The 17,069-nt window shown below is 43.7% G+C and overlaps 1 protein-coding gene across 1 annotated transcript in view; it reads right to left on the reverse strand.

Moving 5' to 3' along the window:
- SGCD (sarcoglycan delta) overlaps nt 1-17,069 on the reverse strand; it is a 349,935-nt gene that overhangs the window by 24,755 nt on the left and 308,111 nt on the right. Inside the window, exon 7 of the mRNA XM_082489858.1 lies at nt 8,312-8,384. Coding sequence (XP_082345984.1) covers nt 8,312-8,384 — 73 coding nt within the window. The remainder of the gene's footprint in view (nt 1-8,311; nt 8,385-17,069) is intronic.

The following is a 17,069-nucleotide window of genomic DNA, read 5'->3' on the forward strand; positions in this document are numbered from 1 at the left end:
TCTCCTCTCTTTAATAGGATTATGCAACAGCTATTGATTCCTGACTAGGGCCTGAAGTACAATTAGTGTATTTGTAAAAGCGTCCTTTTTAATCACAGTGGACTTGTATAGCTCAAAGTACCTCACTCACACTAAATAATAAGTATTATTGCCTTGATACAGCCAAACCCTCCAGCATCAGCAGACAGGAGTAGGAAACAAAACTCCGAAGAACTCCTCACTTGGGCAGGAAAGTCTCTCAACTGTCCTTCCCTATTTCGTACCAAGTTCATGAGAAGTCTGTGTTATAGGCTGGGTTTGGAGGAAGCCGGTTCGTTAACTGCTGCTCTTCGGCAGGCGAAACCCTGGCTGCGGTTCCCGTGGTGGGCTCTGCGCGGCTGCGGCAGAGGGCTCCCGGGCTCGCCTGCCAAGTCTTAGCAGGGAGATAGTCCTTCCTTAAAGCAGGTACCCAGGGCTACGTAAGGCAAAGATTTTTATTTTGCCTGCTTTGCTCTTCAGGTTTTAGAAATGCGAGATACATAGCTGGAGAGAAGCATAAAGGGATAGAGGGAAATATTAAAGACGACCGTGTATTTTTCTACCCAAAAGCAAACACGGTGCTGAGTGGATTGCATTCCTCTCGTTTCTTTAAGATAAGAACAGTGTTCAAAGGAAAAATCTTCTCTTCTGAGCTATTCAGTCATTTTGAACACGATTACACCCTAAATATCACAGTATTTGCAAAGGATTGGGATCACGGTGATAGGTGGGGTAAGGTGCTTTCCTTGACACCTTTCTATTTACTTCTGTATTTCATGCTCAATATCCTTGGTACAAATAGCTCTATCTCAAGTACAAATGTTATGATAAACCAGTAGTTTTTGAGCACCTCACAGCGCATTGCAAATGCCGCATCCCAGACCAGCACGCCAACTGACGCGCGGTGCAGCATCTCCCGACTACCCCACCTAACAGCAGCACCAGCCAGGCTCTGCCGCAAGGCAAACACGTTGCCCACCCTGCCCTGAAAGAAACGCTGGTTAGCCTGCCCTTCTCTCTGGGTAGTTCTCTAATGATTGCTTTTAGGACATTTACAGCTGCAGTTAGTCAATAACCTGCAGATCCCATTACAGTTGACACCCCAAAAATGGTCCTTAGAACCTACAGACCAGGTATTCCTCCCAGGGTACAAGCAGTAAGGTATGTCACTCCAGAACACAGAATCATTATCAAAATGTAAATGAAAGATAACATTTTCTATAAAATTCTAGAGGCTAAAGGGTATTTTCATCATTTTCTGTAAGACCTTTCAAAAAAATACCACCTCAGGGAGCAGACTAACCTACTACACAGCTACATCATGTTAGATGTGTCACCACATCCTTTTAATCAGCGCATAGTCAATATTCTGTATTATATGAATAACTAATTAGTTTTGCAACTTATTTCCACAGATGTCATTGCAAAATCTATCTGAGGAATGTCATCTGCACTTGAGAGAAGGACAAGCATTGTAATTAAGTATTAAAGTTATTTCACCAGCGTGAGTCTGCCATGGAGTGTGAAATGGCTATAATTCACATTTTTAAGACCTCGCATTTATTAGCATCTATTTTCTACTCAAGGTTAGCGGTGTGCTGCACAGAGAGTTAAAAAAAAGTAAAAAAAAAGCTCATATTTTTGTTATTCAAATGGATATATGTGCATGTCTGACTGTACAGATCGGTCACACCAACAGGGTTTCTCTCAGGTCCCAGAGGACTTCTGGCTCGCACACCTTCGTTGAACGGCACTGGAAGGTTAGATGAATGCTCTGATTATGGAGCAAGCGACAATCTGCTGTTGAAAGCTAATGACAATCCTGGGCGCAACGCACCTAGGCAGGATACAGATCTTGTGTACAAGAAAGATATTCAATCTGAGATAACAGTCAGGATTGATGATTAATATCTCCCAGAAAAAGGCTTTGTTTGCATTAGGAAACCCCTACAGAATAAATGCAGAGAGAGAATAATGAACCAGGCTGTTGTATTTTATTCAGGGCCCAGGAAAAGTTAAACCGGTCCCTGGCTGGAGCCAGTGCTCCAGTTGCAATTACGCTGCTTAATTATATGCAGAAGAGGAGGAGCCTTGTGCATCCTCCCACCAACCACCAAATGAGAGGGACATTCCCACTGCTCTCTATCCCATAGGCTATGCCATTTGGCAGTCATTTCGTTTACAAACCTGTCCCCTTACCTCCCTATTCCCCCTCCTCTGTTTTCCCTTGCAGTGCCACATAGCTCTCGCACCCACACGTTCCTGCAGCACAGGGGACCCGAGGGCGACTGGGGAAGAGCCACGCACCCCCCTGCAGGCTGCTCAACCACAAATTCCCACTGCTTTGCCTTTTTTTCAGTAGCTTGAGCCTACCTCATTTTTTTACTCCAGCCGTTTACTGTGTTCCAAACACCTCCGTGCCACGCTCCCCTCCCTGCCAAGCCTGCTTTCACTGCCCGTTAGCCCTCTTTGCCGAGGATCTGCCTGTCCACGGACAGATGCTATTAGCAGCATGGTGAACAGGGCAGGGCCGTGATTTATCCAGCTGGGATAAATCTGCAAAGCTCTCTCAACGCCTCTGCCATTCCCCAGGCGTGTGCCTCCTGAGCATCTCATCCCAATCTAGGCTTCACCTGCTGAGGCAGGGAAGGAAAGGGCACCAAGAGCTAAATCCCCCCTTTCCGGTGCTGGGTGCGAAAGAGAGGAAGGCCATTAAGAGAAGATTTGCTGGAGTAAGCAAAGGGAACAGCAACTCCCTTCTCCCCCTTTTTGCAACAGAAATATTTCAGCAGATGGGAAGCCCCAGCAATCAACTGCCTCCTTAACTCCACGCCTTATATCCAATGGTGTAAATAGATCTTAATACGCTGCCCACAAGAAGCCTACGGAAAGACTGCCTTTGATTTGGGTGGGCTGTGGCTTGTCTTCTATAATAGATGAACAGACAGCAGCTTTGAAAAGATGACAACGGGAGGAAAAGCTAAAAAGCACAGTGGCTGTGAAGTCAGTGTGACTTCTGCTCTGAGAAAGTTGCATCCAACAGCAGGCGTTTGAGGGAGCCTTAGCTGTCGTGGGAACAGCGTTAGGTCAGATGTGGTCTCCTAGATTAGAAAGTAGAGAGTGATGAGGACCTCTACCATTCAAAAGAAACTCATCGAAGTCCACTTAAATTAGCTTGAAATTTAGAAACCAGGAACTTGTTCTCTCCTTTTAGTTGAACGCTAATAGGTATGTGCTGACTTTAGTGGAGACAGTCACATAAATCCAACCCATCTGTGCCCTAAGAAAATAGTTATATTTGTTACAAGCGGAAAGTAAAGCTCATCCCAAGCTGAAAGTCTGTTGTCTTTTAAGGTGGTAGGGCTACCAAAATTATTGGGATCGCACTGGTATAACAGAGAAGAGAATTGCATCCTTTCTGGTAAATCAATCGCAAAGTAACACCAGTTAGATACAAGGCTACATTGGCCGTTTTTCCCTTGCTAACACCTCACAGGAATCCCCAAGTGTTGGCTGTAAACTAAACAGTGTTTCAGTATCACACACTCGTCTTTATGAACGACTTCCATTTCCCACCAATTACTTCCTCTTTCATGCCATTCATTTTTTGCGTTTCCTCTAATTTTTGTTCTGGTAAACTTTATTAATATGATGGGTTTTAAGCAGAAACATTATTTGTGTTTTTACTTATTGAAAATGTCTCTGCTGCCTTGTGAAACACAGCTGAGAGAAACCTTAATTTGACAAGAATTATTGTTTTGCAAAACGACTATTGTTACATTAGCTGAGCACTGGATTTAAATAGCTTTTTGTTACAATAGGTCTCACTTGGACTATTTGGATAGTTCAGTACTGTGCATGGTAAGGTAGAATTGCACTAATAAAATCAAGCTGCAAGTACATTTCATCTGCTGTTTGGTACTCTCAGTGCTTCATAATTAACTTTGGTCAAAAATTACCCCTTCAAGCCCAAGGGATTAATTCTCCCTTAAGTATATTTGTGCATTACAGGAAAAACAGCAATCCCTTGGTTTGCTGGCCTTGGATGAGCGGTTTACTGCATTTTTAACCTGCAATAATTGTGGTTGAATTCCAGGTGTGTGTTTGCCCCTCATGGAGTGAATTTCATGCTGTCTGATTTCTTTTTATTCGACCCTAGGAACAGAAATGTCCCAAACCAGGTTTCCAGGTCCCCCTGCCCAGCATGACCTGGACACCGGGGAGGCATTTACGCTAGCTCGGAGCCCAGGGACCGGGACGGATGCTATAACACAGCGCCCATCAGGCATACACCCTCCCAGCTTCCAGCGCTTAGCAGTTTAACTGGTATTCTTAACAGGTATCTTCCTGGTATTTTTTCTTATATTGGATCATCCAGTTTTTAATCCCATCCCCTCAAATTATGTCCCTTCTTCCTCACCCATCGGCTAGTGTAGCCTTTATCCCTCACTTCAGAAGAGTGCTGACCTTGTGCTTGTCAGACAACTTCTGTTAGCCTCCTTGGCGTATATTTGCTTTTTGGAAAAAGATAAATAGAGAAAGGCAGGTGATTCCTGCCAGTGTCAAGGAGAGGCTCTCAAGACAGGCTCTTGCCAAGTTACTTGGGTGCTGCTAAAATAATCCAGTGGGAAAAGGTCGTCTTGAATTCAACTTTTATACATAGGCAATCGCATTACCATATGTCAAAGACACCAACCTGCATTAAAAAGAGTCAATGCAGATGAGTACAAATATTTCAACGTCCAACCAAATCTCTCAAGCCCTCCTCCTAAACTATGTTGGGATGATACTGAATGGCAACGGTAAACATTCCAAGAATTTGAACATAATTTGAATTTGCTTGTTTTCCTTTTTACTGTTTTTGATCAGTTTAGAACCCAATAAACAACTACCAAAACTTTCAAGAGTCTAAAATTACTTTAAAGAAGTAAAAGCATGGAAATGTTCACAGAACTATATCAAATAGTCTTTCAACCACCCACAGTTCTTAGGTCACTAGTAAAGAATATTCTCGATCCCAAAGAGGAAACAGGAACAGTTAGTAACCCCCTGCACTAAACAAGATATTTATGAGCTCTGGCGTTTCTACTACAGCTGATACTGGGCTGAACAGGATTCTTGTTTTAGGACACATGAGTTTCTCTGCAACATGGGAGAGCACCTCCTGAGAAGAACCAGCAGCAAAGTCCAGGCCTGGCTCAAACGAGCACCAAAGCGATTTTTGCAGCCTTGTGGCTCTCTGATGGGCTTAGCATGTGAGGAAAGAGGTCTGCATGTATTGCCCACCTGAATTTTCTCAATCTAAAGCACTGCAGAAAAAAGTGTTTTGAAAAGGCCGCTCAGTAAAGAGGACTACCCCTTGTCTGTTCTCCAGGATGGTGACCTCCTTGTAGAGCAGCCGGTTACTAACAAATGAATTAGGCTATATGAACCGAAGACTGTTTGTCAGCTAAATGGGGACAGAAAGTCTGTTGAGAACGTGTGTGCCACCACTCAAAGCGTGTCAGTCTTTGTGACACACGGGCATGACTGGAGGCCTTTGGGAGATGGGAAGAGAAGAATGAAAGAAGATGAAGAGATGAACGGCATGATGGTGCCCTGCCTATCATGCAGGGGAAATCAGTCTGTTAAGGAGAGGAGAAAGGGAAAGAAGACATACAGATGGTCTGACTCCCAGTGGTGACAGGAGCAGTTGGTCTCCTCTCTTTCTGGTAGTGACAGTTGCTGTCACCTTATTTTGAAGTCTCCTAAAGAAGAAGTGGGAGTCAGTATGGTACCGAAAAGAGCAAATGGATAAATCACATAACTAATCGTAACCATTTGGTCTAGGAAGAGTGATGGCGGTTGGTGGCGTCTGGCGACAGCCTGCAATGGCTGAATGTACACATTCCCAACCCGAGAACTTCAGCCTAAGGAGGAAAGGAAGTTTGCACTCTTTAATTCAGAAAAAAAGGTATTTTAGAGGCAAACCAGCTACCGAGTGCATGCTTTCCTAGCAGCGTATGACAGCTTGGGACCCACAGGCTGCCGTCTCACTCAGTCCCATTTCACTGCAGCATCTTTTAAAATAGGCCAAAAGGACAGCCTGTGCACACACATTGCTAGCAAAATAGGAAGGCGCCAAAAAATGGCCCCCCAGAGTAAGATTATTTCCTCTATGAACTCTGTACTGCACCCAAAAGGCACTGCTTTACCTAAGAAGCTGCCAGTGCTCCAAGGTGTAGAGAGAGAAATGGATGGTCCTTTTGGGGAGGAACAGAGCATTTGCTCTTGGGAAACCTTGCTTTCCCAAAACAGTGCTACCATTGGCTCTTTTCTTTTCAGGGTGGTGGAAAAAACATTTATTTTTGCCAAGATAAAATTTTCAGAAGCACACAAAATGTTTTAGACCCCTGTGACACTTTTTTTTTTCTTTCAAATTAAAATTCAATTATTATCCCTTAAAAAAAAAGGAAAAAAACCACCAGATTTTTACAGGATTTTTTTCACCCAGTCCACTAATTTCAAAGAAAGTCAGTTATCTAACAGCTCTCTACATAAAACAAGTGAAATAACAACACGAATTTAAAGCAGATCAAATATACTGAATCAACCCCTCGCATGGATACTGCCATTAATTCATTTCAATTTCATTTAGCTTAATTCTCTTTGGAGCAGAAGCATACTCAATTAGATTAAGGCCATTTTAATTCACATTTGTCCCCTCCAATATGGCACCCTACACTTATTTGGATTAAATTCCCCTCCCATGTTTAGAGAAGTCCCAAGTAATCACAAACTTGGACCTAAATCTTGCATTTCTCTTGCACTACTGAAAACGGAACCTGAGTTTCTAAGTTATTCAGATGCTAGTGGATAATTTAACCACGATCTTGATTTTTTTTTTTTTTCTGAAAACGCCAGTGAAGATGGGTTGTGCCCGAAAGCCTTTGTCACCCAAACCTCGCCTACAAACCCACCCACCCCGCTGACGGCGCCGTTGGCTTGCTCTGCCTGGGAAGCGGAGGGTGCGTGTGCTCTGCATCCCCCCTGCCCTCCTGGGGCTCCTTCCGCCACAGCAGAGCCCGGAGCTGCCCTGGCAGCTGCATCTCAGCATGAGCAAAGACCCGGTTTCCTCTTTTTTTAAAGGAAGTATACCAAGATTGCGGAAACCACAAGGCAGGGTTAAAGCCACCGCATGGAGAAAGCGAACAAACTTTCACAACAAACTGAATCACACCATCGCTGCGTTTCTTGTCCCACATATGATCCCCAGAGTGCAAAATGGGAACAATTAGAGTGTTTCCAGAGAGAAACTGAAAGACAGAGATAGACCCAAGGGAAGGCAGCCAGGATATTCTTCATCTTCCACAGTGATCTAGCTGGGCCATAACTATCCCCAGTATCAGAGCGGGCAGAGTTAATGAGAGGTCCTCTCCCATCTCGGTTCATCCGCAGTAAATCTGCAGTGCTCGTGCGCAACTTCAGCTCTCTGAAGATTGCTTCATCCCCAGCAGTTTCCAAGAAAGGAGAGTTTGCAACCCAAGACCTAAGGACAAGATGTCCTTCTGGAGATTTTTTTTCACCTTTTCTCTCTCTCTCTTTCTAAGGTAGGATAATTAGAGCATTGATGGCAAACCCCTACAGCCCTCTTGGTCAGATGATATCAGGAGATTCAGTCAATAATTTATTAGGCCATATGATTAGTCTCTTTTCACAGACTAGTCATCCAAACTAGTGGTGCCACACGTTGTTTTTGTTTTTTTTTTTTTTTTTAATAAATATAACGCCCAGCATTACCTTGAGGGCAAAGCTGGTTCTCCGGAGCTGTGCTGTTTATCCCCTCCTGATATACTGCTGTCAGCAAGCGGCATCTCTGCGAGTGTCAGCAGTTACATGCATGCACAGCTAGACCCTCTGTAGGTCAGGGAGGGTTTGCATTTCTGCAAGACAGATAATGCTGGAGAGCATTATCCTTTTGCCTGCTGCTACTCCCTGTGATTCAGCACGGATTCCAGTACCTCCCTACACAACCAGAAAAAGATTTCTCTATTTTTTTTACAACTGCTGAGCCCAGGGTACACGGAGCATGTTACAGAGGAGAAATGATGCTCTCATGACCTGCGATTGCCTTTAGCTTGGTCATATTACATGTAAACATGGCAGGTCCCTTCTCTTCCACAGCATCCCCTCGGTGAGGCCATCCAAAGTAAATCCCCAAGCTCTTATGCAAAAGCAGAAATGATGCCCAGCAGTACGCACAACTCCAACAAGGTGCCACTGAGTTACCGTTAAACCACATTCCAAAGTTTACCTTAGTTCCTTGAAGGGGTCTGCCCTGACATTGGGAGTTTCTATAGATTTAGGGAACACTGTGCCTTCTGCTCCTGAAATCACAAAACAAAACAGAAGACAAATTGTAAACATTATAAGCTGTTATCAGGGGAGTGGTTGTCAAATCATACCTAGGTGCAATTTAACCCGTCGCCTGACCCCATTTCTCTCTTGCACGCATCCCTTCTGTCCCCAGGAAAAGCCAGACCGTGATCATCTGAAACTGGTTGCCTTGATTACGACTGGGATTTGCCTGTAAACTGGACTTCTGGCTGTCAAAGCGGCTGCTTGCACCCCGACTGTGGGAAGTGTTTGCTGACCCGACTGATGCAGGGAGCTTGGAAAAGATGCCCCCTCGGTAACCAGGCATCTAATCCAGCCAGGTTCCTCGTTAATGAACCTGGAGGCATGTCATGACATTATTTCTTTTGCTGGGCTCTGAGAGATACCGAAAAGAGAAACCCAAATTTTAGTTTGATCACTGCAAATGTCTCTCAGGTCAGGCTGGGCTCCTGCCTGGGGAAGTGGCGGGAGGTGTCCACCTGACGAAATGCAGCACAAGCAGGCAGCAGATTCTGCTCTAGTCCCAGACCGGCCACCGCTTCGGTGTGTGACCCAGAAGTCAATTAACTTCTGCTTGTTTCCCCCTTCTCTTAGAGACGGGGGGGAAGGCAGCTGACTGTTTTTAGATCACGAGCTGTCAACTGCTAGGTAACACGAACAGCTTTCCTAAGTTTTAGGCCACTGCAATCCCCTTCCGTGGCCACCTCCATAGCCCAGGTTGGGCCATTTCATCCGGCCATCCCTGCATCGGGTCTGTATTTTGTGCCCAAGACATGCTGCGTCTCTCTAGAAAGATGTGCGCTCTCCGTACCGTTGTTTCAAGCCAAAGGCAGCCCATGCCATCCTTTGGTAAGCCTTTCCACTAATTGTTCTAACCTAAAAATGTGCATCTAATCTGAATCGGTCTCACTTCAGCTTTCAGCCTCTAAATCTTCTCATATCCTCACGTGCCAGCCAATCGGCCCTGCATGAGCAGACTCTTCACCTTCTGTAGTTACCGACGGTGACCCAACCACCCCAATCTTCTCTGATTCCCCGAAAAATTACAGCTTTCCGAATCATTCATTGTGAAGCAGATTTTCTGGACTTCTCATTGCTCTTTTCTGAACCTGTTCCACTTTTAAAATACTCTGTTGGGACACAGGGGTCCCCAAGTACTGTCACTGATGCTCTATGCTGCAGAACATCACGTTCTCGCTCCCATTGAAATTTTCGATTAAAATACAGCTAAGAATGGTGCTAACTGCCTTATGCACAGCAGTGCACTAGAAATTAATGTGCGTGTTCTCTAATATATAGCTGCCTACCCAGGGAGTAAGTATGACCTGTTTTAAATTTAGACCCGTGGTCTTGTGTTCAGACACATTGTGAACAATTAAGTCATTCATTACCTGTAGTCATCACAGCAATTTCAATGTCAGCATGCAAACAGCACCAGTGGCATTTTTTTATTCCCTTAATTTTTTCTTTGATAAAGCTATTGGTGCAAACTATAGATCCTGATGACACCTTTTACATATACTGTTTGAGATCTCTCTTAACACGTGCTATTGTAATTGTTACCTATGTGCAGTCTGGAAGTTACCACTACAGAATAAAAAATGCTCTGAGATGATGCAAAACATGTTAATAAAACATCCTTTTGTAACTTATTCTATAAGTGAGAAACACCTGTGGCTTCAATAAGACTACACTTTCTTTGCACTGAAATAAATTAACTAAGCTGTCCCACTGTATTCAAGAAAAAAAAAACAACAGAATGGAAATAAGCACCCTAATATTTATAAAAAAAAAACCCACGCAAGTCCTTTTTAACCTAGAGAAAAACAAATTAATCTCAAAGATGATAAAAGCAGTCTAAAGTTTGCAGTTTTATGCTTGGGAATTGAAATTAATCCTATGGCACAATACAGATATTTAGCTCTTAACTTTACTATAAGCCTTCATCGTTACAAGTTGTCAAAAGCAGCTGTAACTTGCCAGCCATGAAGGTTATTATTATCAGATCTGTCCTCTCTCAACAGTTTCCAAATGATTTAAGTCTCTGCTTATCCACACAATTGCCTTGGCTATTATTTCATTATTTGCAATGAAACTTAGCAAAAGACGCAGCCTGCACATATCTGCACAATAAAATAATGACTTTTGAGGGGAGGAAGAGGAGGAAGTGCAGCTGGAGAGGTGCACGTAGGTATTCTTGTACCCTTTCCACCTGTATTGCTTAAACAGTGACTTTACGCTGGTAATTTTAATTCATTTTTACACTCTTTAGGTCAGCTACTTAAGGTATGCAAAGCCGAAAATAATCATCTGCACGTAACCAGAAATGCCTGCAGAAAAAGGAGAAACTTCTACATATATATTCCTAGTGACTTGGGGTTTTCCAGGCTTTCATTATTTAATTTAAATGCAGGAAGCAACTTTGGAAACAAAGCCAGTGAAGACTCCAATGCAGTAATTTCAGGAAAGTTGACAATAAAAAAGCCTGCTATTCCTTTCCTCCACCTCCTTGTTTTCCTTTCCCTACGCACAGTTCTTAAAACCCCTTTTCCTGTCTTCTTTAATCCCAGATCCATGGAAGACTCCCTTATGCACCGGGAACAGGAAACAGATTTCCAAATCCTTCTGTTTCTCTCCTTTGATTTGAATTAGAAGTGAATGCGCCCTGCCTTTATAAGGCTACCTGCCTTGACAATATCATTTCTTATTATTCTGTTTTAAGAACTCAAGATCTCCCAAAGGGCCACCCGTCCCTGTCACTGAGTAGGACATCAGCCACGAGGGGATGCTGAGCGACCAGGACTGAGACATCCCTCCCTTGACTCTGGCTGTCAGCAGCTGAGGGACTCCTTGAGCTGGCACTGTCATCCAGTCACTGGAGAGACACTGATAATCTTTCCTCACCTCACCTAATTACCATTTGAAGTGTCCCCATTTCTGTAGCAGAGGGCTCACCGGTGAATTAAATACCCTGGAGAAGTTCTTCCTTTGGTTTCAACCTGCTGCCTGATGATGTCACTGGATGCTTGTTCTGCCTTGGACTGTGAAAAACGGTAAATAACCACCCTCTTCTTTCTGTGCTACTGGAAATTTTATAGACTTCATATGTGCCCACTCCCACCAGTCCTCTCTCTTCCACGCTGAGGAGTCTCGGTCTCTGCCTGGGCGATCGGCAGCTCCCGCAGTGCATCCTGATGGAAATGACTGCCTTGGACAGATTCAACAACACTGGATATTTGTGTCAGTCTGGCTCTTGGCAACTACGGAAGTCCCCAGCCAAGCTGCGATAGCATCAGTGTGGGACTGCGTGGAAAGTGAAGGCCTCAGGCTGGAGGAAGTGACCTCATTTAGTGGTTTTACTAAAGGCTTTGGCAAAAAAAGAAGGAAAGTTTGAGGGAAATGTGCTGTTGACACTGAACTGGGTTATTCTGGCGATGCAGAGGAGAACTGGGATGTCATGGAGAAACAGATGTTTGACCTCAGGGAGTGGAAGAAGTAAGAGAGGGTGAAATTTAAAAATATGGAGTCCAAGGTCATTTGCTGAGAAAGCAGTAAAAAATTTTTCTCCATGTTGGATGCTTGCAGGATGGGAACGTCTCTACATAAAGGCCGAGTGCTATTCGTGATTCATGGCAGTGGGACAGGGCCAAAGGGAAGGCAAACGCGACACTAAACTGAACAGCAAGAGGCAACTCTAACAGGAACATGAAATAAATCACATTATTTTAAGAATCATCAGTGAATCCTGGAACTATTACGTAGCCCCCAGCTCATCCCCAGTAAGGAAAGTGTACAGAGAGGAAATACTAAATGAACAGAAAAAATCTGTCCTACAAAAGAAGACTGGAAGGACGTGGCTTTTTAGCTTAGCAGCGTGATGGCTACGGAAGGATAGGAATGCCGCGCATAAATACACTAGGAGGATAAATATTATGAAGGAAAAAGAACTACTGGCTCTAGGCCAATGTTGGGATGACAGCAGGTGGCAATAAACTGGTCCCAAATACATTTGGGAGGAAAAGTAAGTGTTTTCTAGCCAAAAGAGGAGCAAAAACGGGAGCAGCTTTTCAGTTAGATGGGACAAACAATCTAACAGATTTGATAAATTCATGAGCAGAAGATGTGTGGTCTCAAAACCACAAGACAAGTTTTGCAGGACCAGAAAGGACTTTCTAGTCTTGCACTCCCCTCGTCTTGTTTTCACTGTTCTCTACCTGAAGGATGATGAGTTTTGGCAAATGGTATTAACGCATAGCACCAACAGTTCAAGAATTAGCTGCTACAATCTCCCTTCTCAGTCAAAGCTACTATACCCCTCTTCTCCCTTTACCAAGTATAAAGCAAATGTAAATTAAATTTATTATTGTGCAAGACAGCTTCTGCTTCCTGAATTATCCGTTATTAAAACATTTTCTATCTACCATGAAAAATGCATAATACAAAATTTCAATTTCATTGCGAAGTACTGAAAATATTTTTTTTTTCATTTTATGAGACTCTCCGCTGCTGCTAAGGGTAACTTACCTGCAAACAGCCAAAGACGGTTAGGAGAACACAATCATATAATTTGTATTTAAACTATACCGTACATCCCTAGGCAATAAATTATTCTTTCTCACAGTATTATATCAGACCAACTTCTATTAAAAGCCATACCTACTGATTCCCTCTTCTGACACTGTGTAATTTACCACCGATAAATGTTCATAAACAGTTTGACTGAAAAATCCATAAAGCCATTTCAGCTTTATTTTAAGTTCCATTTAATGTTCCTCAAAAATGATTTCATCCATGTGTTTCCATTAGCTGGTTCTCTGCCCAATAACTTAATTCCACACAATCAGTCAGGAACTTATAAAGCATATGACAGGATCTACCTAAAGTGTTTTGAATCACCATAAAGATTCACTCAAAGAATGGTTTTTTTTTTTCCTTTCTAGTGCATAAGGTGTGGGGACACAAATGTCAAAGGCCCCTTCACTTCATGCAAGCACAAAGATCAAGAGTCCTATGGCAAGGGAACATTCATGGTTCAGTTTAAGCGTTTGGGTTTTGGGTTTTTTTCTTCTTTCTCTTCTTTCTTTTGAGACTCAGAAGAAAGACTACATGAGAACAGGTCTGCCAAATAAGAGTTTGTATCTCCTCTGGCACTAGTGGTTTCTTAGAAGCCTACTGCCAGCCACATCCAGGAGGCAATCCTGGTTGCAGTTTGGACCATGGCAAGTGAGCTGCTGGAGCTACATCCAGCTTCTGGATCTCCTCTCACCTCCCTCTTCCCATTCTGCACCCGCCGTAGGAGCCTCCAGTGCCACTGCGCTGTTGAATCTCCTGAACAGCCCCAGCTCTTGCACAGGGAGACACTGTCCTTTCTTGCTGCAAGCACGTGCCTGGCACAGCAACCTGTCCTCGCTGTTTCCGACACAGAAGCAACAAAAAGAGCCAGCGGGCTGGGCGTCTGGCAATCATCTTGGTCCATGACATGAATCCAAGACATAGCATAAAACATTTTTTGATCCCAGTTTGACATAGAAACAAAGCAGAAGCATCATGTTTTATATGTACATGTTGGTCTGCCATTCTCCTGTTGAAAAGTGCCTTTTGAAGCATTAGCCCTCTTCATCCAGATGTGGAGTCAGTTGATCAATCTCATGGGCTTTGTGCGAAAGGACTGGGAGATTACTAACACCCCACCGAGGCAAAGGCTCTGGCGTGAGCTCAACACTGGCTGGATGCCAGCGACTCCGCAGGGCAGCGAGGAGTTACAAATGCCCCAAGAAAGGAACAAATCTCAGCTGGAACGTACATCTTCTTAACCAGCAACAAATCCAACCAGAGGAAAGTGGGCATCAACGGTTCAGCTTTCCAAGCTCCCTCTTCCTTTCTCTGTGTGCTGCAAAAGTACCCAAGTTGCATGACACTGTCCTGGCACCTTCCCTGGTGCAAAGGCACGGGCTGTCCCTGCTCCCTCTGGCCAGAACTGGGCTACAGCCATCGTGGCAAGATACTGATGATATACCGCTCCCTCTGCACAAAACTTGCTCTAGGCTTCTACTGCTATCAGCTGGAAGGGAGTGAAGAAGAGCTCAAATGCAATGAGAGGAGAGGTATTTTTAGACTAATGATTGATGCTCCTGCTGTCAAGGGTAGGTGGCAATCAGCTGAACAGCACTTGAGGGTGAGCAGAACACGAAGGAGAGAAATCAAGTTTCCGCTCAGGTGCAGATGCACCTGGTTAGCTATTCCCCACTTTCCTTTTCCTTTTCTTTCTAGACAACACATTTCTTTCCCACCCTGTGTATTCTTTTAGTAATAATTCCAGACCCACAGTACACCTTTAGTGTTGCATATCACTGCTTTATAATGAAATTGGGGTCTCAGAGCCCTGTGACGAGCTGGGTCATGAAGTTGGTTTAAGTGTGTCTTCTCTTTAGTGCTCTGCCTTAATGTAATACTGTGCAAACGAAGGGAGAAGAAGGATTTGCCATGATTTTTTTTTCTAGCTAAAGTCAAGAGGCAATATATGGCGTGCTGGAGATATCCATAAACTACCTCTATTCCCGCTATTATTGATCAGGACATACTCAGCAATTTGTTCATGAAAACACCCGTCTGACAAGGTCCTCTTCTCTGTAGGTCTCATCAGGGTAGTATGTGACAGTCTCAGAAAGGTGTCTGTGCAAACAGACGTCCAGGAAGTAAATCCAATACAATATAGGTAGAAATGATTTGTGCCTGCTTCTTTTAATTCCTAGCTTTAAAAGCCTTATTCATCCTTAATTTATGTTTTTAAATGGATGAACATAGTAATTGCTGTTGTTGGCCTTGAATCCCATCAAATCTGAAATCAATAAGAGCTCCATTTCAGGGCCCAACAATAACAGCCTGGCTAGGTTAAGCCAGTGCACTGAACAAAAGCCATAAAGCTTCATCCATGATGCTTTCTAGGATACCATAAAAATAGTTCATTGCAAAGGTCTGTCTGTCTGCTTACCTTCGTTGTCAAAGTCTTGGGGAGTTGTTCATTTAAGGGCAATCTATGTAATGAAATCACGTGCAGCATCAACAAAGGTGGTTATAATAAAAATGTAAAATAAATTATTTAGAATCTTTTAGGTTTTGGTCTTGGCACTGTATGCAGATGGGGAGTGAGTCAACCCTTAGGCACTGGGCTGTGGTTGAGTTAGACCAAACAGGAACTCCTTGTGACTCCAGCACTGCCAGCTCCGCTGGGTGGAGGAGAAGCTGTTATCTGACTCATAGTCCCAAGAAATAAACGGAGCCTGGTTTTAAGCCAGAAAACTTGCAAACAGATGAACTGCAAGCTCTAAGATGAGCATGTGGATCATTACTAGTTACAGAATCATAGAATCGTTTAGATTGTAAAAGACCTTTAAGATCACCAAGTCTAACCATTAACCTAGCACTGCCAAGTCCATCACTAATCCACGTCCCTAAGCACCACATCTACACGTCTTTTAAATACCCCCAGGGATGGTGACTCAACCACTTCCCTGGGCAGCTTGTTCCAATGCTTGATAACCCTTTCAGTGAAGAAATTTTTCCTAATATCCAATCTAAAACTCCCCTGGCACAACTTGAGGCCGTTTCTTCTTGTCCTATCGCTTATCACTTGGCCAATTGTACAACGTTCAACAAGGCTGTGTTGAACTGCACTTTAGCTGCACTCTAGTCACAACAACCCCATGCAGCGCTACAGGCTTGGGGAAGAGTGTCTGGAAAGCTGTCTGGCAGAAAAGGATCTGGGACTGTTGGCCGACAGCCAGCTGAGTATGAGCCAGCATATGCCCAGGTGCCCAAGAAGGCCAACAGCATCCTGGCCTGTATCAAGAATAGTGTGGCCGGCAGGACTGGGGCAGTGATGGTCCCCTTGTATTCGGCACTGGTGAGACTGCGCCTTAAATACTATGTTCAGTTTTGGGCCCCTCACTACAAGAAAGACATTGAGGTGCTGGAGCATGTCCAAAGAAGGGCAACGAATGTGTATGTATGTCTGTAGGCACACGTTGATCTTCAACAGCCGAGCTTCAGAGGTTGAATGTCTGAGAAATATAAAGGGAATAACTGAAAAGAACAGAAGGGCTCGCATCCAAACTGGAAAAGGAATACGAAGTAAGGTTGCTACAACTTATGCTGACCTCTAGATATTTCCTTCTTGACTAGTTTTGGGGTCCTTCAACACTTTTTGCAGCTCAACAATAGCAATGTCATCACTGAATTCCTTTGAAGCTCTTCTTGGCATTCTTGTGCAAAGTTGCAAAGAAACTCAGGAGAGCACCTGAAGTAGGAATACACAGTGGAAATTTATCAAGGAGAATATTATGTGAGCTTCAAGCAGATCAGGTTGTGAAGGCTGGGGAAGACACTTAGGAAATAAAATATAAATCTGCCACACTTTTAAACTTGATTTCAGCATTTGGTAAGTGTACAGTATGTTTCTTTCATAATCCTTGTGACATTTAATCAATATTAATCTGATGGTGGATGATTCTTCTTTTTCCTTAAACAGGATTAACGTAACGAAATCTGAACACACATTTCAGCCTGGACTAGAAGCCTATACGCTTTACATAAATGCTATCCTTTTTGCCTGGAATGTACTTTGAAGCAAAGGCAAACACAAGGAAAACTTCTCAGTATATCTCCCTCTTGACACA

This window comes from Vanellus vanellus (assembly GCF_965231255.1).
Source record: "Vanellus vanellus genome assembly, chromosome: 13".
NCBI classification, from domain to species: Eukaryota; Metazoa; Chordata; class Aves; order Charadriiformes; family Charadriidae; genus Vanellus; species Vanellus vanellus.